The 27,866-nt window shown below is 47.5% G+C and overlaps 1 protein-coding gene across 8 annotated transcripts in view; it reads right to left on the reverse strand.

Annotated features, from left to right (window-relative positions):
• The window catches only part of Tiam1 (TIAM Rac1 associated GEF 1), a 348,754-nt gene that overhangs the window by 123,984 nt on the left and 196,904 nt on the right, over positions 1–27,866 (reverse strand). For 6 of the 8 annotated variants that reach the window (XM_039088432.2, XM_063270597.1, XM_039088430.2 and 3 more), the window contains one exon: positions 4,403–4,571. Coding sequence is in view for 1 of the 8 variants with exons in the window: in XM_039088429.2 (XP_038944357.1) it covers positions 3,316–3,361 (46 nt within the window). In the remaining 7 variants the exon portion in view is untranslated. Of the gene's footprint in view, positions 1–3,315; positions 3,701–4,402; positions 4,573–27,866 lie in introns of those variants that run through there. The other 2 variants (XM_039088429.2, NM_001100558.2) reach the window with 2 other exon arrangements.

The raw sequence follows: 27,866 nt of genomic DNA on the forward strand, positions 1-27,866 counted from the left end.
TTAACCATACTTATGAGACATGTAGCTGAGAAATAGTTAATGGATTTTACCCCCTTGTAAAATTTGCCATGGCTCTGTAATGATTTTGAAATTAAAAATTTCATACAAACAAATCAAGCCTTAATTAAATGGAATAGTCTGGATTTAAAAAAATAATTGAAAGTAGGGCTTGGATCCAAAGAAAATACATTTATAATCCTCCCAACCCTTTCCCTTTTACCTTAAAAAAGCACCTAGAACATTCTACTATCTCCTCAATAAACTAAGCAATTAAGAAGCAAACAGGCAGGGGCTGGAGAGATGGCTCAGTGGTTAAGAACACTGGCTGTTCTTCCAGAGGACCAGGGTTCAAGTCCCAGTACCCACATGACACCTCACAACTATCGGTAACTCCAGCTCCAGGGGACCCAACACCCTCACACAGGCATACGTGCAAGCAAAACACCAATGCATGTAAGAGTAAAATTAAATAAATAAACAAGTAAATAAACAAATAAGACGCAAACAGGCACTTAGTAGGCAGCAGTGAGGACAACGTTGCCAGGCAACGTGGACACAAATGTCCCAGCAGCGATGTAAATAAGGGGAGGGATTACCTAAGGACACAGCACTTGCATTGCTGTGGTGAGCAAAAAGGAATTGCTAATATCTGCCTTTGATAAGGAGCAAGGCTCCATTAACCACAACTAAAAACTCTGAACCCAAACTAAACAGAAGCAGCCAGACTGAGGGAGAATCCAAACTTGAAGAAGACACTCTGGAGAGCAGGGAGCCCTTTCTTTTTTAAGAACCAGTGGGCAGACCCTACTATGCTTCTGAGCATAAGAACTAAGAATGGTCCCTGGAAGCCAGAGAATGAGTGGGGACCTCAGGAAGTGTAAGAACGAAAACAAGCTTCTCGTTGGGTGTGCAAAACCATGCATGTCTTGGGCACACGTGCCTGGGACTGGCTCAAAACAACCCAGAGAAAGTTTACGGCTGAACAGTCCAAGTCTGAGACTGGCCCTCGGGGTCACAAACGTGGCACAAGCCCACGGTACTGCAGCAAAGGCTTTGGATATTTGGCTGACGTGGAAGCCTGAAACGGTGACCACGAGCTTGAGCTCTAAATCCTCAAGTCAGCCATCGACTCAGAATCCCTGCAGGAAAACAGCCACCACACGATCCATGTCCATCAGGAGATTTCCAGAATCTCACAGCGTAATGTTCAAAATGCTCTCCTAGCATTCCACGTATCTAGGAAAACAGAACCGGACCCTGTGGTAAGAAGTCACCAACAGATGCCAAACTCCGGGTGGCCCATGCATTGGAATTACGATGCAAAGACCTTTAAAGCAGCTACTGTAACTATGTTCCTCCGGGTAAAGGTAATCACGATTAGAACACGTGAAAGACAAAATGCTAGGGCAGGCAGTGGTGGTGCACGCCTTTAATCCCAGCGCTCAAGAGGCAGAGGCAGGCAGATCTCTCAGTTGGAGATCAGCCTGGTCTACAGAGCAAGTTCCAGGACAGTCAGGCCACACAGAGAAACAACATCTCAAGACAAGAAAGAAAGGGGGAGGGAGGGGGGAGGGAACTGCTTGCTGTATGGGATTATCACTAAGGACAATGATGACATGTGTCCAGAAAAGCAGAATACATTTTTAAATTTATTTTACGTTCATGGGTGCTTTTCCTACAGGTCAGAAGAGCACATCTGATCGTCTGGTACTGGAATCAGAGGCTCATAGATGGTTGTGAGCCACCATGTGGGTACTGGGAATTGAACACGGTCCTCTGTAAGAGGAGTACATGCTCATAACCCCTAGGCCATCTCTCTAGGCCCCCAGAACACATTTTTCAAAAAGGTGTTGTGTAAAAGTCTGGGTCACACACATACACACACAAGCCTGCTTAGTCCTGTTAGCCTGCGAGTTGTTTGAGAACACATCGGCCCTCTGAAAACATAACCCCCTACCTTGAGTCATGAATGTAAGCTTGGAACAATTCGAGCTATCATTAATATTGGATGGGGTGGCAAATCTCGGATGACCTAAAACTTACCATGTACACTACACTTTTAAAACACCAAGTCTTAGTACTGTAAGAAACAACAATCCAGTCTGCTCCAAGTCAGTGATAACATCAGGTGACTGAGGAGAGGCAGGCGGACACGTCCTTGTGAATAACCGCATCCCTCAAGCACTCAGGAGATTATGGTAATGTTTTTATGACTTTCGATGCCTAGTCCACTAATGACACCAGGGCTTTCTGGGATGCCACTGGCAGACAGTAGAACACTGCATCCCAGAATTGGAGAATTGCAGAGTGACCAGAACCCAGACAGTAGGTAGGCTGGCCTTGGACAGGAGTAAACCACAATCCAACCATTAATATTAAACTACTCGGGCTGGAGGGATGGCTCGGTGGTTAAGAGCACTGACTGCTCTTCCAGATGTCCTGAGTTCAAATCCCAGCAACCACATGGTGGCTCGCAACCATCTGTAACGGAACCTGATGCCCTCTTCTGGTGTGTTTAAGACAATGACAGTGTACTTACATAAAACAAATAAATAATCTTTTAAAAAAATATATTAAACTTCTCTGGAACAAAACTCCTCACAAATGAAAACTCTATTTAGGGATAACAGCTAAGCCACACTAGTAAGTAAATATTCCCTACTTATACTCAGGGGAATGTGGGGAGGAGGTACTCTGGGAGGGGTGCTTATTGGTCATTAATTTCCGCCACAGTGGCTTAGTTTTCTGTAGAGGGTGGTGGGACTCAACCCAAGGGCTTACCCTAGGCCAGGCAAGTGTTCTACCACTGAGCTACACCCCTACACAATCCATCTTGTTAAAAGATTTAGTTTATTTTTATTCGTGAGTGTTTATGCGCTCACACGTGTCCCCAAGAGTGCCCCAGCAAGCAGAGGACACTGGAGCCTGAGTTACAGGCTGTTGCAAGTCCCCTAACAATCTGATACCAGCAACCAAAACTCTGGTCCTTTGGAAGAGCAGCAGGTGTTCCTAAGGACTGAGTCATTTCTCCAGCTACTACATTTCCTTTTCTTTTTAAGGAAAGACAAACGAAACATATCAACAAGTTTTAAGTTATTGATTTTTTTCTTTCAATCTCAAAGAGTAAAGATGTCACCCTACACAGACAGCTATGACAATGTAAACTCGGGACAGATGGCCCGGGCGTATGTCTAAGATAAGGGAGATGCTCCCCAGCTTGGATCCCTGGATCCCTCGCCTCGGACCTCATCACGTCACCCGGTTATTCTACAGAGCCCTCCCTTTTCCCACGGAGGCCGGCAACCGCACACTTACCTGGGCATGCGCGCCTTCTTTTCACAGAAATTTCAGTCCTGTTCATCCTTAAGGTGGCCTCAAAGCATGAGCTAGATAGATCGCAAGGTCTCTAATTTACACTACACAGATCCCAGTCACCTTTCTGAAGTCAAGAGTTAACTGCACAAGCCAGGTTTCACTTCTCTGGACGAAGGCAGGGCGAGCTCCGACCATAAGCTAGGTGATGGTGGAGGAGAGTTAAAACTATTAACATCGCTTTCCACTCCCCCGGGGCATCAAGAATTTTATTAAAATAAATGCAGCGATTACCCTTTCGTGACTGGGAGGCAGACCTCCGAGGCCGCAGTGAAAAAGATGAGATGTATTTATTTCAAAGTTAAATTTGAAGCAAAAAAAAAAAAAAAAAAACCCTCACAAGACAACAGATTGCAAATTTAAAATTAGATTCTGGTGGGAGGTCTTGGTTTCAAGCCTGTTTTTTCCCTACTGGATGCTGTGCCTGAAGCTGGAGGGGCGGGGGGGGGGGGGGGGAGCTAAGATTAAACTGAAGCGAAGCTTTGGAAGTTTGTACTAAGTCAATACAATGCATGAGCAGGGTTTTTGCCAAGTCACACACGGATACCCCTAGCCTAGAGACTAAACACGTTTTACAGCAAATAAGCAACGATCTTCAATTTAGATCATTATTTTGACCATATTTATCTCTGCTCTTTAAAGATGACCCAAAGCAGAAATGTATCATTGTTTTGAGGCTGGGTTTGAGAACAGCTTTGCCTTTTTTTTTTTTTTAAACAAACATAATCCAATATAAAGCCAGTGAAACTCGGAGATGAAAGACCCTGAGGGCAATTCACACAGGAAAAGAAGAGACTTCACAGCTACCTGCTCAAGTTTCCCGGTCCATTTTGGGTTAACACTAATGCCTCTTAATTGTTAGATCCCTGCAACTCTAGCCTTCGGAAGCGACTCCGAATTCCTTTCCCACCATGTGTATACGGCATCGAAATTTCCTTGGCTGCACTCTACTGTACACGCCCCGCCACCTTTGAGATCCTCTTCGGCCACACAGACACACAGAGGCTCAAATCTACATGCACGAACCTACCTTCAAAGGCAACAGTGGTGCCCAGCCCAACTGGCCCCGAGAGCACTGTGGCATTTAGATACTGAGGCTGGAGATGGTGTCAGTGGCTGGAGTTGGGGCGTGTGTCAGCACCTGCCCCACGGGGTGTCCATCGGGGTCTCACCTGAGTCTGGGAGAATGTGCCAAAAACCTGAAGGAGAGAGAACATCAGAAAGGCAGTGGTCAGCGAAGAGAAAAGAAAGGGCATGCATGTTCGTTGACTCAATGTCAACGTAAGGTGAATCAGGAAGCTTGAGTGAAGAGTTGCAACATTTAGATACAAACAGCGGGTTCAGCCAGAATGATTGTATGAGTGGTCATAGACAGCCCTGAAAACTCCCGTTTTAACCGGTCCGTCACTCAGGCACTGGCTGACATGAGGGGGTTCCTGCCGGGATAGTTTGCTGTCACACTCAAAAGGTCTTACCAGAAGGAAAGGAAACAAGGGAGCCTCCATATTCTCACAGACTCCGCTGATAAAGAGAGTCAAAAAAATGCTATGTGTTGGGGGATGGGAGGGTGTCGGAAAACTACATTCCACGAACTTTCCTGCCCTGTGTGCGTTTCTCTAACATGGCAAACATCACGCTCGGATAAAGCTCCTGAGGAAAATGCAGAAGAAAGAACTTAGGTAAAATGTATAAACGGTGATTCAGCAAAATTAATAATAACAACAGCAATAAGTTGACGAGGCCAGCTCCAAGAAAGGACAGTGCTAATGGGCTTCACGCTTGAAGCTGATCCCCTGAGAAACTGCTCTCAGCCTAGCAGACAGGCCTGGGGCTGGGGACCGAACCCAGGACCTTGCGCTTCCTAGGTAAGCGCTCTACCACTGAGCCAAATCCCCAACCCCGGCCTGAGGTATTTTTGAGCGGCTGCCTGTTAACCTCCCCAGTGGACATTCCTCTGTGGGCTGCCGGTCACAGCCAGCCAGCCAGCCACCCACCCACCATTGGTAGTTTCAGCAAGATGGGAGCCTCGCTGGCAAAAAGCTCCGAGTGGGAACACTGAGAGAACTAGAGGAGAGGAACCACACAGAGGCAGTACATAAGTAAATATACACGTCCGCACAGCTCGCAACTGTGAGTTTTGTTTCTCCTTTATCTTGGAAAACGTGCTGTTTAGCCATGAAGCCCGTGACTCACGCCGGCAGGGGAAGGAACTGAAGTTCTAGCCGAACCCCGTCATTAACCCACGGTGCGTGCTCTCTCCGAGATTGCCCCCACAGCCGTCCTGCTCATCCTCCTTTCCTAGGTGCCCCCCCACTCCACGGCTCTCTGCAAATATCCCAAATTTCAAAGCACTCCTGAATAGCTTAGGAACTGGCAGATATTAATAAGCAACAGCCCATTTATATTGAAATGGACTCATTACCGTACCAGCTGCCAATAATTTGAGAGGCTGGATCCTCGCTGGCAGAGCGGCCTGCAGGCGGCTGTCCCTCCACCTGCACCATGGGGGCTGAGAATGCAGTTTTATCCCTAAAAACAAATTATCCTAGCTACTAGAATTAAAATGTTTTCTATCTATATTCTTCCCTAGACCCGAACAAAAGAACTAGTTGAAAAAGATAAGACTATAGGACGTTATTCACGCAACACAAAGGGAAACGAGACTGAGTCTGTTTGATACTTTCCCCCTGATTTCGGGAGGAAAAAAATGTACCCATAATCTTGTCTGTGGAATTGAAACAGTGAGGCAGCCCAGGACAGAGCCCACACTCGCTCCTTTGTGATCAACAGATACGCTAAGAGCACACTGTGCGAGAGAGCACTCATTGTGGCTGCAGTGACCAGACACCATGGTGACCTTGGGAATGTGTGCCGGGCGCCTGGAGACCTAGAGTTCTAATGGTCAGAAGGCAGCTACACACCAAGCTCAGGGTAGGAGTTCGAGCTGGGACTGCAGGGTACAGTCGTCACAACTTGGCTCTGCGAGTGGCATCTTCACTAGTAGTGTGATTAGGGACGGACTATTAATCCACCATCTAAAACTGGGGCTAATAATAGTTCCTATGGATTGGGTTGTTGTAGGCATTAAATGAGATCATCTTTGTTATATAATCCACTGCCTGCCTGTCTGGAGATCGGTTCTGCTAATCGTGAACTAACTTTGCTACTCCTGTTTAATGTCTGTAGACCAGAAGGAGCACACTGTGGTTTGGATGGGCTGTTGAAACAGGGGCTAAGAGATCCCCTCATTCACTGAACTCTACTTCCCAGGTTTGCACAGGCGGTGGGGGAAAGGTACCAGGGGCTGAGAGACCAACTGGCCCAGCCCTATGCCATCTCAGAAGTTCTGTGTTACTGACTCTTCCTAAAAGCTTGGAATGCTCCACCCGGATCCTCTGCTGCTGGGCTTCTGGGGCTGGGTTTCTATTGCTTTGCTCTGTGTGGCTTTGCAAGTTCCAAGAATCACTGTGGAGGGGGAAAGAGTATTAGCACCTGTCTTCAAGGAAGCTAGCTTCAGCGACCAGCCTCTCACCACATTCTGTATAAGCCTGTTAATTCTTACTTTGCCCCTTAGATGCCCCCAAACATCAGTGACTAGTCAGTTACTGAGAACCACAAAATTTTCTTCCTCTCAGAAACTAAAAGTGGGAGCAGGGTAAGGCAGGGTCGAACTTCTGTACATTTACTTCACACACAATAAATGCCAAAAAGATTTAAATTTTATTATTCATATTAGCTCCCAAAGCAGAATGCAGTGGCTGGGTTGGATGGGAGACGGACAGATGGATAGGTGGGATAGAGTGATCGGACAGCTGACCTAGGCCACTAGAAAATTTTCAGTGGTATAAAGATAAAGAATAAAGAAAATTCATCAGTTTTTCATTTATTTTAAAATTGTTGCTTAAAGACTTGGAGTGACATTCCGACAGAAATGACATAAAATAGAGGTGCACGCGAGACGGCTCAGCAGGTAAAGGCTCCTGCAACCACGCTTGAAAACCTGAGTTCGATTACAGGGACGGTCACAGTAAAAGGAGAAAGCCGCTTGCCACAAGTTGTCCTGTGAGTGCCACACAAGTGCCATGAGTGCAAGACGGTGTGAGTGTGTATACCTGTGTACATGTGTGTATGTGTGTATGCGTGTGTGCATGTGTCTGTGTTGTGTGTATGTGTACATTATATGTGTATGTGTGTATGTGTGTACACGTGTGTGCTTGTGTGTGTCTCTGTGTATGTGTCCATATATGTGTGCATGTGTATGTATGTACATGTGTGAATGTGTGTCTCTGTATGTATGCATATATGTGTATGTGTGCATGTGTCTGTGTATGTATGTGTGTACATGTGTGTGCATGTGTGTCTGTATATATGTGTGTATGTGTGCATGTGTGTGTTCATGTGTATATTTATGTATATGTGTGCATGTGTGTCCATGTATCTGCATGTGTGTATACATGTATATGTGTGTGTTTGCATGTCCATATTGTGTGTGCATGTGTGTATGTGTGTATATGTATGCATGTTTGTGTATGTGTGTATATGTGTGTGTCCATCTGTCTGTGCACACATTCCCACACATACAAATAAAATGAAATTAAAGATAAAATAATACACGCAATTAATTACTACTGGAGAAAGAAATGCAGTGGAAGGAGGGAGCAGGGGTGATAAGCACAACTCCTGGAACACAGCCAGTATAATATCACAGGAACCTGGCTACAGCCAACTCAGACAGGAACGTGACATATATAAACTCACAATGTACACATCAGCCTACACATCAGTAGGTCACATGTCCCTGCTACACAGACAGGCATCGCATCCTTCCTCATGGGCTTGGTCACACATTTCATACATGTCTTTCTTTTCTTGACAACTGACTGGAACAGAACCTCAAACCTCAAATTCTGTACAATCATTCTGGAAGACACGCAATATGACACTGCTGGAGAATGTGCTAGCTGTCGTTTCCTAGGGGGCTCTCCCTGGGCAGTGATCTCCACGCACAGCGCTGGACGGTGGGCTGGGGGTTAGGCAGCTGGAAGTCAGGCAAATGCAACGGGGCTCAAGGACACGTCCACCGAGGTTGTGTTTGCTCAGTGTTTGTAAACGTCAAGGCTGCAGTGAGGATTCACACACATGGTGAGTGTTCGTGGGCTTCTCGGGTGGACGGCACGACCCCTGAGAGCTCTGGGGCTGGATCAACGGTCTTAGCACAAAATCAGTTATCTCTCAGCACTGATGAAGGCGCAGCATCTGGGTCCCAATTCTTACTCCACAGAGCGGGAATGAATCGGTTTTTAGCTCAGCCAGTTTTTTTTTAAGGCGAGTATAAACAGATACTCCAACCGGCCAAACGAAAATCCCTCAAAGTTCCCCTGTCCACCCCGTTGGCCTAGTTCTGAGCAATGATGTTTCCTAACATGGCCAAATGCATCCTGAGGTAATGAAGCAAGAGAGAGATTCACAGGATTGTCCTTGTGTGGAAATACAGGTTACAGGGAGGGGGCCACCTGCTGGAGCGGTGAAATCTCAGGCCACACTTAACAAACGGGTCCTGCTGGGGTAGCAGCACCATAGTCATTAGTAAAGAAAGTGTATTTCAAAATGAAGGCATCTGTCCTACCCCTACTCAGGGGGAGCCTCCATTTATAAAAACCTTACTCTCTGGTTTGCACTTATGCCCATGGCTGTGATTCTGTTTCCTGAAGTTCTTCCTGCTTATCATCTTACAGGTACACTCTGACACCTGCAGTGGGAAACCACCACCACCACCACCACCACCACCACCACCACCACCACCACCACCACCACCACCACCACCATCGCGCTGCTGCCGCCTCCGCCAAGCTCCCTACTGGTCCACCACCACCACCACCACCACCACCACCACCACCACCACCACCGCGCTGCTGTCGCCTCCGCCAAGCTCCCTACTGGTGTCATCTGAGGGAACTTGGAAACCACCAGTCCCAAGGGCCAGCCCCACAGCTGGCCAGCAGAGTTTCCAAATATCCACACAGCCTGATGCTAAGAATGGCTTCAATGAGGCCCAGCTGGCTTAAACAGGTTTAATAACCCTCTCAGGACATGGTTTGATGACCACATGAATTTTCAATTTAGAAAATAAAAAGAAAGAAAGAAACCCAAGCACCATCTTTCTCTCTGTCATTTCTAAACTCTGTAAAGCAACTGCCCACTTGAGAATCCCACTGGGCATCGAAGCTGGTGATCTTTTGGGGCCAGAGCACAGATATGGGTTCTTGACTCCTGATACTGCTTCAAGTTAGCATACCTGTGATGCTGTCTGAGAAGGTAGATACTTTATTCCCACCTCCCGAAAAGAATGGAAAAGAGGCGGACCGTAATTAACACCCAGTGCCAGAAACCTTGCCCTTCACTGTCTCACCAGCTTGAGGCTTAGCTGACAGGGCGTTCCCAGTGACAGATCAAGGTCACCTCAGAGCCCATGAGAACGCAGTAGGAGAGGACAGGATTCAGGTTGAAGAGCTTTCAACCTGCCTCTGAGTCAGAACAGTTTAATCCTTAAACTGCACACCAGAATGATCTCAGACACACATCAGCATCTCAGGTTGGGAGAGATTTCAAAACACACCACTTTGCTCAACGACTAATTTTCCAGAATCAAGCCACTCCGATCTCTTTCCTTGGACAGACTGCCTTGTTCTCATGGAAACTAAAGCTTGTACCAATGCACAAGAAAAGCCAGTTTCCGGGGGCACAGGGCACAGTGCATGGTAGGTGAGGTCTGCCCTTATTCACCGTCGTCAAGAACTGATGATCCAGGACGGGGATGTGGTTCAAATCCTATGGTTTTTCCAAACCCGATGTTCTTAAGCCGGCAGAGAGACAGGGGTCTCTCCTAAAGCACACTGTTTCAGGTCACTGTCAAGAGGAGGGTAGAGGGGCAGCAGCTGCTGTCACCTGACTCTGGCCTTCTTCCACTCAGAGTGACACAAGAGATAAAAGTGCCACTACCTTCTCAACAACAGATCCTGGCTCCTCCTGTTCAGCCTGAGGGTGGGGGTTGCCGGCCCACCCGACATCCAGCAACCAGGGGTCCTCTTCACTTGCAGAGCAAAATGAGGTCACTGTCCACAGTCTAATTCTTCAAACTTCCCCACAAGCCCAACTCTTTGCTGGAGCTGCCATTCACAAAGGAAAGGGGAGGCTACCCTGGAATTTCCTGGGGTGCGGCTGCAAGTCCAGAAAGCCAGTTAGGCAGCCATGCCTATAAACAACAAGGGTTGGGAGACCTCTGTAACAGATCACTTCAACGGAGGCTGATGCCTCCTAAAGGGCCACCCTACACCACCCCACACCACCCCCAAATCCCTGTGTCTCTCGCGGTTCTGGGCCCCGCTGCAATTGGCTGGAAAGTCCTACAAGAAGAGCTGTTGCATTTTCCTGGTAGAGGGAGGCCATGGGCATGTGGAGGAAGGGAGCCATTCTGGAATTAGGTGTGTAGATGTATATGAATACTTCATTGGCATTTCAACGTGTCACTGATCGCCAGAGGGGATTGAGAAGGGTGGTGATGGGAAACCATGTTGTCTCACCGGACAGAGGTGACACAGGATTCCCCCAAACCACCACGGCCAACAGGATGTCACAAACACAATCAGTAAACACTTACAGGATGATTTTAGTCATTAAGCAAAGCATTTCTGTGCCACACTGTCAGGCACTTTGAAATTAAGTTGCATGACTTTTCTAAATTGTTTAAAATTAATTCTTCCTAAGAAATGTTTGAGGCGCAGGAGAAGAAATCTTTCCTCATGAGGCTCCACTTTTTTTTTTTTTGAGAACCACCTGCCTTTGCCTTCTGAGTGCTGGCACCACCACGCCTGGTTCAACCCCCACCTTCTAGAAGAGAAGATCCGAGACTGGAATCTATAGACCAGGGTATTATAAAATGGAGTGATACAAGTTTATTCAGAGGGCTTGAAGCCCCGGGTCCCTTTCTAGACTCCCAGTCTGAAACACGTGATCACTCACACTGTCAAATATGAGGCGTCTTTCCAAATGACCTCACTACTTCAGCTGAAGATCACTCCAAGTTGTTGGTAATCACACACTTAAGACTTCAAGTTTTAGCAGGATGAAGCACAATCATTTCCAACTGTAAGAACAAACTGTTTCCTCTTTAGGAGCTCTGAAACAGTGCATCTTAATAGCACAATGGCTTTAATCGGCAGAATTTTTTTCCCTTCCCAGTGTGGCATCAAGCAATTGTGCATCCGGAGTGCTTATAAATAGATTTTTCAAATAGTTATATAGCGAGGCTGCCTAAAACCGGTCTAAAAACTGTCAATGTTTAAAGTAGAGTTATCTAGGTAGAACCTGTACTATTATTCAGTACAGCTTGACCAAGGCTTGCTATGCAGATGGTGTGGGACCGAGGTGAGGGATGAGACCATTCTCCCATGGCACCTATAACCCAAGAGAACGGCGGCCACTGACTTTCCCAGGAGCAATGGCCACCTGCTCAGTATAAGCGAATGATGGGAATAGATCAGCTCCATAAGACTGTCTGACCTGATTTTTAAGGGGTAGAAATTAGCTTGATTTAAGAGGATGAGAAGAAATGGCCAGTGGTGGGTGGCATCTAATGGTACCAAAGAGGAAGGACAAAAAAAAAAAATTCTAAGAATCAAAACATACTACTTGGACCTGTTAGAGCATCTTAAACAAAAACTAAGAAATGCACTGAACGGAAAAAATTGAAATTATCTCTTGTGAATTAATCAGTTCATGCTTCTATAATAAAACGCCTTATGATAATTTATAAACAATGGAAATGGATTCCTCACAGTTCTGAATTCTAGAACGTCTCAAATCAAGAGGGCTGGCAGATCTAAGGAAAGCCCTGCTTCCTGTAATCCCAAGGTGCCCGACGGTCATACAGCTTCCTGCCCCGGCCTCTTTCTTTTTAATTTATCTTTACCTTATATGTATGAGCAACGTGCCTGACATGTCCTGTGCCTGGTGCTGCAGGGCCAGAAGAGGGCATCACCTCCAGGGCAACTGGAGTTAACCAACGGTTGTGAGCCGCCATGTGGATGCTGGGAACTGGACCCAGGCCCTCTGCAAAAACAGCCTGCGCTTTTGACAGCTGAGCCATATCTCCAGACCCTTTCAAGAATCTTTTATAAGGGCATCAATCGTTTCTGAGTACAGAACTCTGGGACCTAATCATCTCTCAAAGCCGCTACCTCTCTCCACCATCACCTCCAGGTTCCAACCTGTGAGTCAGAAGGGGACAAGAGCAGGAACCAGACCACCTCTCAAACCCAGTGAATAGACGGATAACAGCCAATTCCACCCAACAAAGGGCCAGAAATAAAACAAAAAGAGCTAGCAAAACACCTCAAGTAGCCTGTGGGTGGACTGTTGTTTAAGCCCCCTCTCAGCCATGCCGGTATGAACCGCACCTGTGTCTGGAACAGTGTTACATTGCAAAGCAGCAAAGCCTATTAGAAAAAGAGACATGCTGCCTGTGACTTCAGTCTGGTTTGAGTCCAGCCTCCAAAGTTCTCTAGACTTGAAGGTACCCGCTACCCTTCATCCATCCGTTCCTTGGGTGTCTTAGGATTTAAGGTCTTCAGCAACCACTGTCCCAAAGCTGTGATGTAACTGAGACGCGTGCAAATATGCATCCAGGAGCCCATGAAACAACTACAGTGCCCCAGACAACCTTTCCATGGAGTAAGATGGGACAGTCAGCGCGCGCGCGCGCGCGCGCGCGCAGGTGGGGATGGGGTGGGGCGGAGCGGTTAAGGCAATGCAGACCTCTCTAATGCTGCTCCGGTTACAACCGCAATCAGGCCAGCAAAGAGAATTGGGTACCAAAGGGCGTAGGAAAACAAGCGGAAGAAGAGATGGCTAGAGTCCCAAGTAACTCCGGCCCAAACTTTCTCTTTAAAATTAAGAGGGTAGCAAGCTCTGGACCGCTCTGTGTCCCTCACTTCCGGTGGAGACCTCGCCCCGCCCCCGCCCCGCCGCCCGGCCCCGGCCCCCGCCCCCCGCGCTGGTCCCCAGCCTCAGCTTCTTAAGGATGAGCTCCCAGAATGAGAAAAGCAGGAGCATTGCTGAGATGGACGCCCCCCCCCGCCCCCCGCCGAAAGCCTAGGAGCAAGGAGTGACCACATTTCACTTTAAAGGCGGCCGTGACCATTGGTTTGTCTGATTAACGTCTCATGTTTGTCACCGTCAAGTTACAAACTGAGAGGTGGTAAAATCGCACGATGCAGTCACAAGCTGGAAATTTAAACATAGAAGGAAAGCAGCCACAAAATAAAATAAAAACCACAGCGGAACACAGACACGTCTACTACCCCAAGTCAGAGAATAACCAGCCTCTTTCACGAGAGAGGGAGTTCTGGGAAGGGTCTCAAACATGGACACATCAAAGCCCCTGCAGAAAAACCGGTACATAAAATCACAAGGAAAATCTGTGTCTCCTGTCACAACTACTGGCTCTCTCAGAAAGCGCTACATTTACTGCCAAGTAATAACAGGACCACACAGGGAGCAAGGCGGATGCCAGGCCTGGCTTAGGAGAATCGAAGCTCGCAGCCCCCACAGCAGTGATACACAACGCACTTTATGTGCATCTTACTCAGTAAAACGTTTCTACCTATGCCTGCCCCAATCAGTACCAGCCTGTGTTACCGAGTCCTGATTCTGAACCACTCTTCTAGTAAACTGAAAACCAATGTGGGCTGGAGGGATGGCTCAGTGGTTAAGAGCACTGACTGCTCTTCCAGAGGTCCTGAGTTAAATTCCCAGCAACCACATGGTGGCTCACAACCATCTGTAATGAGATCTGGTACCCTCTTCTGGTGTGTCTGAAGACAGCGAGCGACAGTGTACTCATATATAATAAATAAATAAATCTTTAAAGAAAAAAGGAAAAACAGAAATCCAATGGGAAATCCATAGAGAAGTAAACACAAATGCAAAACTGAGTGTGTGTATGTGTGTGTTTATGTGGGTGCACATAAGTGTGCAATGTGTGTGCAATGTGTGTATTTGGTGCCATGGAGGCTGGCAGAGGGAATCAGACCTCTAGGGTCATTACATTGATGTATAGTTATGAGCCTTGTGTTTTGTCTTCCCCCTTACTAAGAAGCTGTTCATTCTCATATGCAAGGTCTAAACCTTATGTACATAAATGTCTGAGGAGGCAACATCAGAGCAAAGTCAAGCTTCCCCTGAGTTCTAAGGGTTTTAACTATGCTCTTTCCTGGGAATGTGCACCAAAACCTAAGGTTTCTGAAAAACCACCTATTGGCAGGCCCAGGGATCATTAACTACTGTGTGTGTTCACATTAAAGATAGTCGTAAGTATCTGCTCCCTAGTAGTTAATAAAGCAATCCCATATGCAGACAGTAAAAACCAAACAGAAAGACCCATGCCTGCCCGCCACACAACAAAGGACTTCCTGACCGTCCCAGAGGTGAGGACTGACAGCGTGCTTCTGGGCACACGGTATTTTACCAAATGTCAAATTTCAGACATGTTTGGGGGGAGTAAGTAAGAAACTTCAGCAATCAATATAGGAAAACGAAGGTTAACAATAGAGATCAACGGAAAATAAGTTTTAAGAATCACCTCCAGAAGAAACAGTTTGATGATATAAGCAAAAATTTTGATCCTCAGAGTTGGGAGGGAGGGGGCTGTGCAGCGCTCCATCTTCCACAGAAAAATCCGGATACACAGCAGTCCAGGAAGCCATTACTAACAGAAGGAAGTCTCCTTGGACAACGGGGCCATAGCCTCCGTTGACACCTGGTTCTGCTGTTCTGCACCCCTCCAAACTGTATATCCCCTTCCTTCCCTCGGATTGCAGGCTTCCCCGAGATTGTCCCTCTTTCTCCAGCCCTGCGGTCCGCCCTTCTTCCTCCACCAACTCAACAGAGGTACTCTTCTCCTTCTAGGACTTGCCTCAAACCTTCAGACTCTCAGCTACCTATCTCCAGCAGGTCCCTCCTTCTCTCCTGTGGAACAACTCCATGTAGCTTCTGTCGCTGTGTCTAAACACACACACCATGCACAGTTAAGACGCCCATACTCACAGTTCCACTCACCCAGGCTTTGTGACTTATAAAGGTAAACAGAATTCTGGGTTCAGAAACGGGGGGTAAGGTGCCACTTAATGAAGCCCTTTCTGTCACAGGTCTGGCTGTAGCTGAAGCGGGGTGACACGGTGAGAACACCGTTCCTTAGTACTTCGCTGGAGTTTCCTGGGAACTCCATCTGTCTTTCCTTCTGCTCCTTCCCCAGCCCCTGTTTCTTCCACAAGGTCCTTGAGCTATCTTCTGTATCTACGCCATCCCTTCTACTCCCACCCCACCCTGAGTCCCCTTGCTTTAATCCCCATCTCTCTTACTCTCCTGTCCCATCTACCCGATCGGAAATAAACAGAAATAATGCCATTTGAAGACACAGTTACACGTGCAGCCGCTTCAGTCCCTGCCCCGCTAGCTAAGACACAAATGTTTCTTGCACAAGCAGCAGAGGGGAGACTCATCATTCTGAAGACTTCTGAAGACATTCTCAAAGATTTACCTGGGAGTTCATGGAGAGAAAGAGTGGTGGGGTAGATACTGGAATAAATTTTAAATATGTGTGATTTTTTTCAAAGAAGGAATACCTATCCTCCCTCCGAATAAAGTGCACACGCAGGGTAGTTGGGAATCTGTTCACGTGTTACAATACAGTGTTCGACTGAAAACACTGAAAATGTTGCAAGGCTCTGGTCTTCTGAGGTGTCTTCTGCCCCCTTCCTCCTCTAGAGTCCTATAATTATCAACTGTTTGATTATTTGTCTTAATCCTCTCTTCTGATCAGGTCTGGTGGTTTGCACCTATTGTCCCAACCCTTGGGAAACGAAGACAGAAGGATTACAAATTCAAGGCCACCCTGAGTTACACTATTGGGTTCCACACCAGCTTGCTGGGTAGACAGAGACCCTGTCTCGAAAAGCAAAACTGAACAGGGCTGAGAATATAACTCAGGAGAATGCTTGCTTAGCATGCACGAGTGCTGGCTTCAAGCCCTAGCAACCCATGAACTGGATGTGGGAGGCAACAGGATCAGAGATTCTGTGCCATTCTGAGCTACAAATCAAGTTCAAGGCTATCCTGGGCTACATGAGAGCTTGTTTTTAAATGAGTCTGATAGGACTACAAGTTCTACGAGGGAATGGCTCACTGTTTCCTGTCACAGTGCTCTGTGGGACATGTTCACTTACATGGCATATACCCATAACCCCCAACTACTATACAAGCAGTGGGAAGATGGTTACTACTGATTTGACCAAACAACTAGACAGCAGGACCCAGCCAAGCCGACCAGCCACAGGAATCAACATCCCCAACCGATTTCCTTTTTCTCCATTGTATGGGGGAAGGCATCAGTATCTGCCAATTGAAGAAATTCTAAACGATTTGTCCCCATGGAGTGCTCGAAATGCGTAGCTGGCTGATGCTTCTTCTTGTACTCAAGGGAGGCCATCGTGGGCTTTCCCAGGCTGCTGGGATCCCCCGACATCTACTCAAGCCAGCACCTTCAAGCTCTGTCTCACGGACATGGAGAACGGCATGAGCAGATTGTAGACTGGAAGCGCGAATGCTGAGTCTCGGCGCTGGATGCCTCAGTTCCAGGTTACAAAAGTGAGCCTTCCCGTAACCCTTCGCCCAGCTGTCCCGTGACACACACACACACACACACACACACACACACAAACTGTGGAGGCCTTGGCTTCCCTGTTGGCAATACTTGAGCTCCAGCCTTGAAATCAGCAGCCTCTCCCACTTTTGATCCGAGACTTCAAGTGCACAGCAGGGAGAGCATGTGGGGGTGTCCCCAGCAGGTCCTCAATTCCAACACAGCTGGGGCTTGGAGTTTAGCAAAAGAGCCCATCCACGGGAGGAGGGTCGGGATGATTGTTCAATACCCTCCTACACCCTGTTCGTGACTAATGTGCCATGCTGGGAAAGCATTTTCTCCCAGCTAGTAAGAACTGACAAGTCCCCCCCCCATTTAAATCAAGCAGTCCCGAGAAGGCTTGGGGATTGGGGGGAGCTCCAAAGCCTAAGCATAGCCCTTTCTGAAAATATCCACCTTCAGGGAACACAGGCTAAGGACTTGGGCTTGAGACTGCCTCCTAACATGGCTTCTCCATGTGCCAAATGAAAGAACACACACCACAGGTGGGTAAGCCATATTCTTTCCTTGAGAGCTGAGACAGCCGACTCCTCCGTGGCTTTGGATTCTTTTGAAATAAAATTTAGCGCCTCTAACCATTCGGCTCCACAGCCCGGTGGGTATGGTGTAACAAATATATCTCAGGTGATCAGTTATGGCTTATGGTTTGGAGGCTCTAGTCCACGGTCAGCTGGCTGACCTCGCTGCTTTCGGTCTGCTGGTGAGGCAGCTCATGATGCAGGATGTAAAGTCCCTCCACAGACAGGAGGTAAAGAGGGAGACGAAGCAGGGGAAAGACCAGGTCCCCAAGTCCCACAAGACACAGTCCACAATCTTCCCATTGGTCCCCAAAACTTTAAAGGGTTCCCAATAGCGACAGGCTGGGGATTAAGCCTTAAAACTGGGGGCTTTTGAGAGACTCAGGTTGGCGTGTAAGGGGGGGGGGGATGGCACGATGTGCACAGTCAATGTAAGGGCTTATTTTTCCAGTAGTGATTTTTCCATTCAAAATAGCATCCATGAGAAGAGGGAGGGGATTAATCAAGTGTATTCACTAAATAGAGCTTGGTGATCAAAATAACAACAGCCTCCTGCTTCTGCCGCTGCTCCGCTCCCCCAGCACGGGGAAGGGTGAGGCCTGAGCTAATGTTGGCGCCAGGGTGCCAGCTCCAGAGCCGCTGCTCCGCTCCCCCAGCACGGGGAAGGGTGAGGCCTGAGCTAATGTTGGCGCCAGGGTGCCAGCTCCAGAGCCGCCCGCTTGGGTCTGTTTCTCTTGCTGTCCTCACACTCATAGGAACAATGGACCATCTGCGCTGTGCCACCCAGCTCAGTTCCGTTTCCCATAAAGGTAAACCAGGCCCTGATGTCACTCTCCGTCTTAAGAAGTCCCTTTGACAACCGTTCTCAGGCCTCCATCTTGATCAACTCAACCCAATCGCCATCCAATCCCAACTCAATACGCCTGCTCTGCGCATGGAGGGCAGGATGGTTCAGTAGGTGAAAGTTCTTGCTGCAAATCCAGATAGGCTGAGTTTAATCTTTGGTTATCTCTGTAGCAAAGGAGGGGGAGAAAAGTGAAAGCACTTAAATCCCTGCCTAGGTATACACCACGTGCATGTTATATACAATGTGTCGATATTGCCTGCAGACTCGGTTTAACAAGACAGGAAGCACATAGTCTACCAATGACAGCCTAGATATCCTTGGTTCCAATTTGAAGCTGAAACAGAACCTTGCTTGCTTCTCCTTCGCTCCATGGGGCTGGGGAGATGGCTCAAAGGTACAGTGTTCACTGAACAAGTCCGAGACCTGAGTCCGGACCTCCCAGAATCCACATAAAAGCCAGAAATGGCAGCATGGCCCTTTAAACCTAGCAGTGGGAAGACACAAACAAGGATCCCTGGGGCTGGCCAGCCAGTCTAGTGGAGTCTGCAAGTTCCAAGTTCAATACTGTCTCTAAAAATAAGATTAAAAAAAGTAATCAGAAAGGGCACGTGATGTTGACTTCACACACACACACACACACACACACACACACACACACGATCAGTTAATCACCATAGCAACCTGGGACTAGGTACACACTTCATATCTATGCCACTTCCAGGTATGAAGGTAGACCTGTTGTCTAGGGGACACAGGAAGGATTCATTCATCTTTGGATCCAGGCCCATCTCATTGAGCTTCTGCTGTGCTCATCCATCTGCACTGTCTTGGGATAGTTCCACACTTAGTAGAAACCACAGAAGGGCTTACCAGTGCTCCCAGAGAGACACACTGCCTACAGTCAAAGTTAAGACTTCAGACCCAGCAGGCAACAAGGGGGAAAGCCACTCAACCTGGTGGCTCCTGACTTTCTTCATCCTAAAGCCTTTGGTAGAACATACTGAGAGGACTTAGAAAGTGAGCGTTCCACCAGTTCCCATTGCAGGAAACCACCTTACCAAAATGTGCCTGTTAACGTTACGTCCCTCTGCATTAATCAAGCTCCAAGCTGTCGGCCTCACTGGTTGTTCCAAGCATCGATGTCATTACCAGAGAAGCCCTCACCTGGGAATCTTCCCTCTCCAAGGTTCTAGCTCTTCTCATCCAAATCTTTTCCATCAGCCATAAAGGCACCATGCAGGCCATGAGGGAGATGGCAGTGACGAATCTGAGGAGCTCATCCTTGGCTGCAGCTCCGCTTACTCACAGGGTATGAACTGAATAGCAGACTCCCCAAGGAGAAGGAGGAGGGAGGGGCAGGTGCTTTAAAAAGGAGTACTGTGGGGCTGGAGAGATGGCTCAGTGGTTAAGAGCACTGACTGCTCTTTCAGAGGTCCTGAGTTCAATTCCCAGCAACCACATGTTGGCTCACAACCACCTATAATGGGATCCAATGCTCTCTTCTGGTGTGTCTGAGGACAGTGATGATGTACTCACATACATTAATAAATAAATAAATAAATCTTTTAAAAAAGGAGTACTGTGTAGAACTCTATCATCCCAAGTCCTGTCATAGGCTCGGTATAAAGGAGAGAGAGAAGGGGGAGGGGCGGGGGAGGGAGGGGGAGGGAGAGAGGGAGAGAGAGAGACAGAGAGAGACAGAGACAGAGAGACAGAGAGAGACAGAGACAGAGAGAGACAGAGAGACAGAGACAGAGAGACAGAGAGAACCGTGTCTCACATATGTTAAGGAATAAGGCAGAGTCAACAGAGCGCTGGACTCACAGATTCAAACAGTGACAATTCCTCCCGCTCACACTAACACACAGCCACAAGAGTTCCCTTCTACTTCTATGTCTTTAAATCTTTCCTTACAGCGCTGCAGATTAAACCCAGGGTCTTACATGCACTATCTGAAGGGACTGAGCACTAAAAGACATCACCAGTTCCTCAGTAATTAAGGGGGAAAGGGGTAGTCAATGGCCATGAACCAAAATCTCTCATTACGGGTCTATTGTTTTGCTTTGTCTTTGACACATTGCATACAACATTCCTGAAGACTCACCAGTGAACTGTTCAAAATACTTTGGGATGGGGTGTGCATATTTAAATCTTTAAAAGACTTTAATCTCTCTTTCTGGGACTCAGTCAAAAAATGTACTACCTTCTTTTAAAAGAAAATGCACCTTCTCCAGTGACTCTTGAAATGAAGGACATCACAGCCCTGTTTCCAGGTAGCGAATCTGGCCTGGCATCCACACCCCCACCCTCTTCCGGCGTGAGAGTTAAGTGCTGACATCAGCCCAGGCTTCTGGGAGGCAGATGGAAGGCCTGGCAACTGTTACTACTTGTTGGGACAGCACCTTTTGTTACATATGTCCCATTATGATGGGAGTTTGTCAGCTTCCTTTTGTTTGAACCTGACACAATGGGAAAAGCCCTTAGGGGTTAATTATTAATCTCCAAATGAAATCTGAAACAGATAATGATCAGGTCTTGGGCAATGGGAAAAACACCCAGCACATGTGTCAAAACCAGGACTGTTCCCAAGCAAATGCCTTACTACAGCGTGAGCTGGAAGAAGGAAGAGAGGAGGGACCTGGCCCAAGGCCCAGGGAATTCTGTGTCTGCTACTTTGTACCCAAAGGACAGGAGAGAGTTTCTTCATCCTGTCAAGCCTTGGTTTCCTCTAGGATAAAATCGGAGCAGAGTGAATGAGAGGAGAGCTGTAGAAAAGCTCACTGGGCAGGGCCTGGGCCTTGGAGGTCAGCGGCAGTTGGGAGGAGGCTGGGTTTTTCCTTATACCATGATATTATCGGGCAGCAGGGGCTTCAGTGTTTGAGGCACGCTTCAAGCACGGAAAGTGCTCTGTGAAATCCATACCTGAATTCATAGACCCTTGTTCCTTGTGGCCACCGCTGAACACACAGGGCTCCCTGACAAGGAGTGCGAAGACAGATGCCTGACAATTACGCCTGACAGCATCCTCCATGATGATCTGTGACAACCCACAGACACGGCTCTGTAAGAGGAGCTGCCAGCTCTTCAGTTAGGTCTCTGCGGTCACATCTTCACTTAATTTTTTTTTACAAACTGTTGTTGCCTTAAAATTAGTTGTTGATGGTTTAGCTTCCAAATAAGAAACAAGAGTGAAGTATCTTGGAAGGAATACAACCAGTGGAATGTATTGTTAATGCCCAAGAACTTGTCAGCAAGAGAGGTGGCAAAAGCACACGCCAAGCACGCCTGAGGACCAGAGTTCAAATCCCAGGAAAAAACTGTTGTGAGAATCTGCAATTCCAGCACTCTTATGGGGAGAAGGGAGGCAGAAGCAGGGGAGAACCTGGAAGTCCAAGGATCAGCTGGCCTCATGAACATACCAGAAAAACCGGAAGTCTGTTTCTATCAAGGTCGGCAGCCAGGAGGAACACCCAAGGTTGCCCTTTCACACATGTTCTACGGCATGCCTTCGCCTGTGCTTGCTCACATACATGTACAATATGCACACATACACATGGAGGGCCTGTCAGGAAGTGAATTGGATTTATTAAACACAAATATTTCCATATAGGTGTAAGAGACATAACTATATTGACGGGCAGTTTTAGGGGCTGGAGAGATGGCTTGGGGTTTAAAAGGAATTGCTGCTCTTAAACCTAAATTCATATCCCAGCATCTGAGTCACGTGACTCACGGCTGCCAGTACCTCCAGCTCCACGTGACCTGTCATCGACTCCACCCACACCCACCTACACAGGGCACACATACACACATGGTACACATACATGGTGCACACATACACAGAGAGAAACAAACAAGATTTAATGCAATTTTGTAGTGTTTACATCTAAAACCTCACACTTTTAAGGGACAAAATCAAATTCGAGGTACTTCAGGGTTGGGAGCTCATTTGCCATTGAGCTGACTCAGAGAAGCCAATATCAAAAACCAGCGTCTTTGTAGGCACTCCCCTGCCCCACCCCAGTTACGCATGAAGTGATAGAACAGATCTGAATGGGGAGTTTTAAAGCAATCTTGAACTGAGAGTAAAATGACAGGATCTCATCCATTCTGGTGAACAATCATAACAGCCATTGTACTGGAGAGACACTGTATGCCAAGTGCTTAGGCCTGGGAGAGGGGGCCATGTACCATGTACTCTAAGGCAAATCTTACTGTCATGGGTCAGTCTGGAAGGACCCAGACTATATGTCCAGGCCCGAGGGCCATGATATGGTTACATAGGTGTGGAGAGCTTTGGGGGACCGCCTTCTAGGAATTTGACATTGGGCTAGGTAGGACACAGAAGTAGGCTCAGGCAGGAATCTGACTTTGGGCTAGGACTCATAGGTTCAAGGTGAATCCGGGGAGGAATGTGTTCTCTGTATCTCGATGGACTTGTTAAGACTGAAGGCAGTAATCTGGGGACCTTCCTTCAATGCTTTGTTTGTGCTTAACTACTTTGTTTATGGCGTAGAACTGACCATGTTCTTCGTAAGTACCTAAAATGAGAAAAAAAGCAGACTGGAAAAGATTAAACCGGCTTCAGCTTCAGAACTGGCTGGAGTCAAGCTACAGTGTTGTCTAATTGTCTTTTCTCTTCTAAATCCTCGTTCCCTCCCTGAAGAACCCATTGACTGACTGAGCTGGTTTGTGAAGAGCCCTCAGGGCCTTAGCCAGCCTTACACCCACTGGCCTTGGGGCAAGGCTAGACCAGGTTCCAGCTTCCTGCCTCAGGTCCAGGCTAGGCCAAGTTCCATTCTCCACCCACAGGAACATTCTTGGGTAGAAAATTCTCAGAAGGCCCTGACTGATGCTTGCCAGTCAAAAGCTTTAAAGGTCAATATGCTTGGCCAATAAGTTTGAACTGTAACCTTGCTAATGTAACCTGTACCCCTAAAAAGTGTAAAACTGCTTGTAGTGGCCATTTGGGGTTGCCTTCTAGACGCTCGCCTTGAGGGACTAATTGAAGGTCGACCCCGAGCGCTGGAAAATAACCCTCTTGCTTTTGCATGGATCTGCATCTCACTGGGGTGGGAGGTGGGAGCATCTCTAAGTAAGTACCACTGACCAAGGGTCAGGGGTCTTACACTTTGTCACACAGGGCCTAGGTTACAAGAGCCAGATTATTAAAGAATTAAAGTTATACCTCAAATACCATGGGTTTCATTTCTCTTTCTTTTCTTCCTTTCATTAAGCATCCCTGTAGCTGTGGAACACAGGGAAGGTCCTGCATGTGGACACTGTTGGGACTGCACTGCATAAAGATGCCGCCCAGATAGGAACTCTGTTCTAGGTAATTAAATACAAAATCAACACCCAGCTGCCTACTCTTTTGATCTAGGTGCGATAGGAGAACACAAACGTGATTCAGTGAAGATATTGTCCACATAATCCAATGTTTCATCTTAAGTATGACCACTACCCGAGAGGTCAGATTCTCGGGAGACTGTCCTGTGGCGCTTCCCTGCCTCCCACTTCTGGCCTTGACGCTCCTGGACGCGGGCATCACCGCTGTCTTGGCAGAGACGGGGAAATGATTTGCCGTGTTGTTTTCAAAGGGCGATGGCACTGAAAGGACAGACTGTAGGAAAGACCATCACAGTACAACAGGGAGTGAGTGGAGCTGCACCTCTGCCCTAGACTCTGCTGCCCGGCAGCAGTGCGGGCAGGACGCTGACCTGCAGCTCACAGCCCGGCAGAGAGAGGAGAGTAACTACGTAAAGCGGACAATGCCGTCTTAGAGGCTTAAGCTGGATGTGCCTGCTCACACCTATAATCCGAGTACTCAGAAGGCTGAGGCAGGGGGACCATGGCTGTTATGTTATGGGCCAGCCTGGGCTACTGTCTCACAACAAGACAAAACAAAACACAAAAACAAAAAGACAAGCAAAAGACCCAGAAGCTTATATCAAAAGATATCGGGACTCGGCTGCGGGCATCGCTCAGAGGTGGGATGCATGCTTGGCGGGCCAGAGGCTCTGGGTTCAAATCGTGTAAAGATAAAGAAGAGATCAGGGAACACTGATTAAACTCTCGTCTCAAACTCCTGGGTGTCCTTTATTTCTGAATGCCACCAAGACAAACTGTTCCTTAAAAAAATCCATCCTGCTAGTCTCAAAAATCGGGATTCAAACTCGGTTCTGCCCAAGCCCAGCAAGCACCAGAGGCCTGTGGCGAGTATGGCAGCTAAGACGAAGCCGTTCCTTCCCTTCTAAGTCCTGACACCAGTTAGGAGGCTCCAATCCTTGTCTCGGTTACAGTTTCTAAGTTTACCCCACCCAATCCTGCCACAGGGCTGTCTTTACACTGTCCTCGTCTAAGGCAGCTATGTGTGTGCATGTGCATAGGAGTTCATGTGTAAATGTGTAAGATTTTTTAAATATAAAATTACAGGTAGAATTTAAATTTTTTTGTTTAATAAGAATATATTTTTCTCTTCACTAAAATGATTTGTTTTTCCTTCCTTCCTTCCTTCCTTCCTTTCTCTCTTTCTTTTGTTCGTTCTTTCTTTCTTGTTTTGTTTTTCAGGACAGGGTTTCTCTATATAGCTCTGGCCATCCTGGAACTAGCTCTGTAGGCCAGGCTGTCCTTGAACTCAGAGATCTGCCTGTTCCTGCCTCCCAGGGTGCTGGGTTTAAAGCTGGGATCAAAGGCACACACACCACCACTGCCCAGCTAATGATCTGTCTTAAATATATTTGTCTATAAGCAATTTCTCAGAATTAAATGTAACATCATGAGGTTTGAAAGCTTGCTCAGCAGTTAAGGCCACACCCTCGCCTTGAAGAGGACCTGAGTACAGTCCCCAGCCCCCACGTCAGGGGACTCCAAACCACCTGTTACTACAGCTCCAGGGATCCACAGCCCTCTTCAGGCTCTGCAGCATTTGCACCCATTTATACATACACACAAAGAAACAGGCTCCTGTACGTGTAATAAAACATGGAAGATAAAAATCATTGCGTGTGTGTGTGTGTGTGTGTGTGTGTGTGTGTGTGTGTGTGTGTACATAAAACATAGAATCAGGGCTCAGTGGGGAAGAGCACTGACTATTCTTCCAGAGGTCCTAAGTTCAAATCCCAGCAACTACATGGTGGCTCACAACCATCTGTAATGAGACCTGATGCCCTCTTCTGGTGTGTCTGAGGACAGCTACAGTGTACTCATATACATTAAATAAATCTTTAAAAAAAAAAAAAGAGTAAAGCCAAAAGTTTGGTGGGTTATTTTTAGTGTGGCGATGTGGAATACATCAGAAAGAACATCATTAAGCGCTGACAGACAAGTTCTGGTTCCAGCCTAGTTTCGCAGAACTCGTGGCACTGGGGTGGCAGATGGTTAAAGGCTGGGACGGGAGGGAGCTGGGGGCAGGGAAGACCAGGAACATCAACTCAGAACTAAACCACCTCTCAGCTCTTGTCCTCCTTTTCAGGTCCTGGGAGGAGATATTACATAACCCATCGGGCCCCTCCCTCAGCTGCCCCTCAGTGGAGTTTGGTCTTTCTCTTAGTCTTTCTTCTTCTTAAAATCCTGCCCTCCAATCTCCTTGGAGATTTTATCAACACCAACTTGTGTAGGGAAAGAGCGATTATGACATCTGCAGAGCTGGGTTCTGACATGACCCAACTCCTCCTGGGTCTTTTAATAGCATGTCTAAGAATGCACCTGGAGGCTTGACGCTGCCCTTCCTCAACAACTGACAGGCCCTCGGCAGCCTGCATTTCATTGTTCCTTAATTTAGGAATAAACCCAACCAGCTTATAAAATCTTCCCTCCAAATGTTTATGGTTGACTGACACAATACAACCACAAACTAGACATTCTTTTAAAAAGTCTGGTACACCGGGCTGTGACATAGACCAGTGATCAAAGCTCTACAGAGGCTGAGGCAGGAGGACCATGAGTGGGACCCTGCCTCAAAACGAAGGAAATCAACATAAACGTGGTCTCTAGAACCTGGAAAGTTTTCACCCGCATGTGGTCTGTACAGTGTCGGAGCCCGCATTGGCAAAGCATCCAATGCCATCCATAGCAGAGCGAGCACAGAGAGAGGGGACTCCCCGGGAGAGACTTCCCACAGCCCACATCAAGGATGACTTCAGTATGGAGATAAACAGTATCTCATTAGGACTGACGATATCACTTGGTTACAACTGGTCGGTTTGCATGTGAAAGGCTCACGCACTGGAGAATGCCTGATCCTGAGGCTCTGACTTCATATCTGAGTTAATGAATGGTTTGCATTTTATAGCATTACTAGAAAGTGAGAGAGACATTGGGGGGTGGGCCTGTTTGAATGTCAATGGGGCTGAGCCTTGGAAGGATGTATTTTGCCCCCTGTCATTTTGTCTCCATCTCTTCTATCCTCTATGTCCTGCCCTCAACAAGATGAGCAGCCAGCATTCTGCCACGCCTGTCTCCCACGGTGTTCAATACACACCAGCCGGGAAACGACAGAGCCACCTAACCATGGCCTGAACCTCAGGAACTGTTAACAAACCTCAATGGTTTCTACTTTGAAATTGTTGGTCCCTGTGCTGGAAAATCTACCCAGTGCAATGCGGTGGTTTGAATATGCTTAGCCAATGGGAATTGTCTTATTAGAAGGCGTGGCCTTGCTGAATTTAGGTGTGGTCTTGTTGGTGGAAGTGTGTCACTATCTGGTGTGCTTTGAGGGCTCCTAGTGCAAAAGCTCCCCCCAATGTGAAAGAGAGTCCCATTGTTGTGACTTTCTTTATCATGTCAAAATCAGTCGCTCTCAGAAGGCACAAAGTCATGTGTACCCTCATGAACAGCATGTCTACCCATGGTGCAGCACATGAGCTGAGTAATGAGAAAACATTCGATGGTGCTAAATTAAAGGGACCCAATAAAGCGAGTGGCCTGGGCTTTTCAAAAGGGTCAAGGTCAGGAGAACCACGAGTGCATTGAGGGGCTGCATTAACATAAAGTAACAGTTAAATGGATAGACATTGTTCTCAGCTGGACACGGGAATGACTGGCCTCAGAATGGACAACAAGATACAAACAGGGTATGGGGGCGGGGTGGATGGCGGGGATGCACCGATAGGTCCTATGCTTTGGGTCCCTGCATGGTGTTATACCATGAGAGTGGAGAGTGGAATTATGGCCTGAGAGTAGAGAACCACTTACTCTCAAACGATTTGGTAGAATGAGAAACGCTTGTACTGTGGTGCCAACTGCTCCCCAAGCGTGCTGCAAATCCAAAAGAAGACGTTCGATTTGTTCGAGACGAAGTCTAACCGTGTAGCCCTAGGCTCACAAGGTAGACTCGAACTCACAAGCTCTGCCTGTATCTGACTCCTGGTAC

This window comes from Rattus norvegicus, chromosome 11 (assembly GCF_036323735.1).
Source record: "Rattus norvegicus strain BN/NHsdMcwi chromosome 11, GRCr8, whole genome shotgun sequence".
NCBI classification, from domain to species: domain Eukaryota; kingdom Metazoa; phylum Chordata; class Mammalia; order Rodentia; family Muridae; genus Rattus; species Rattus norvegicus.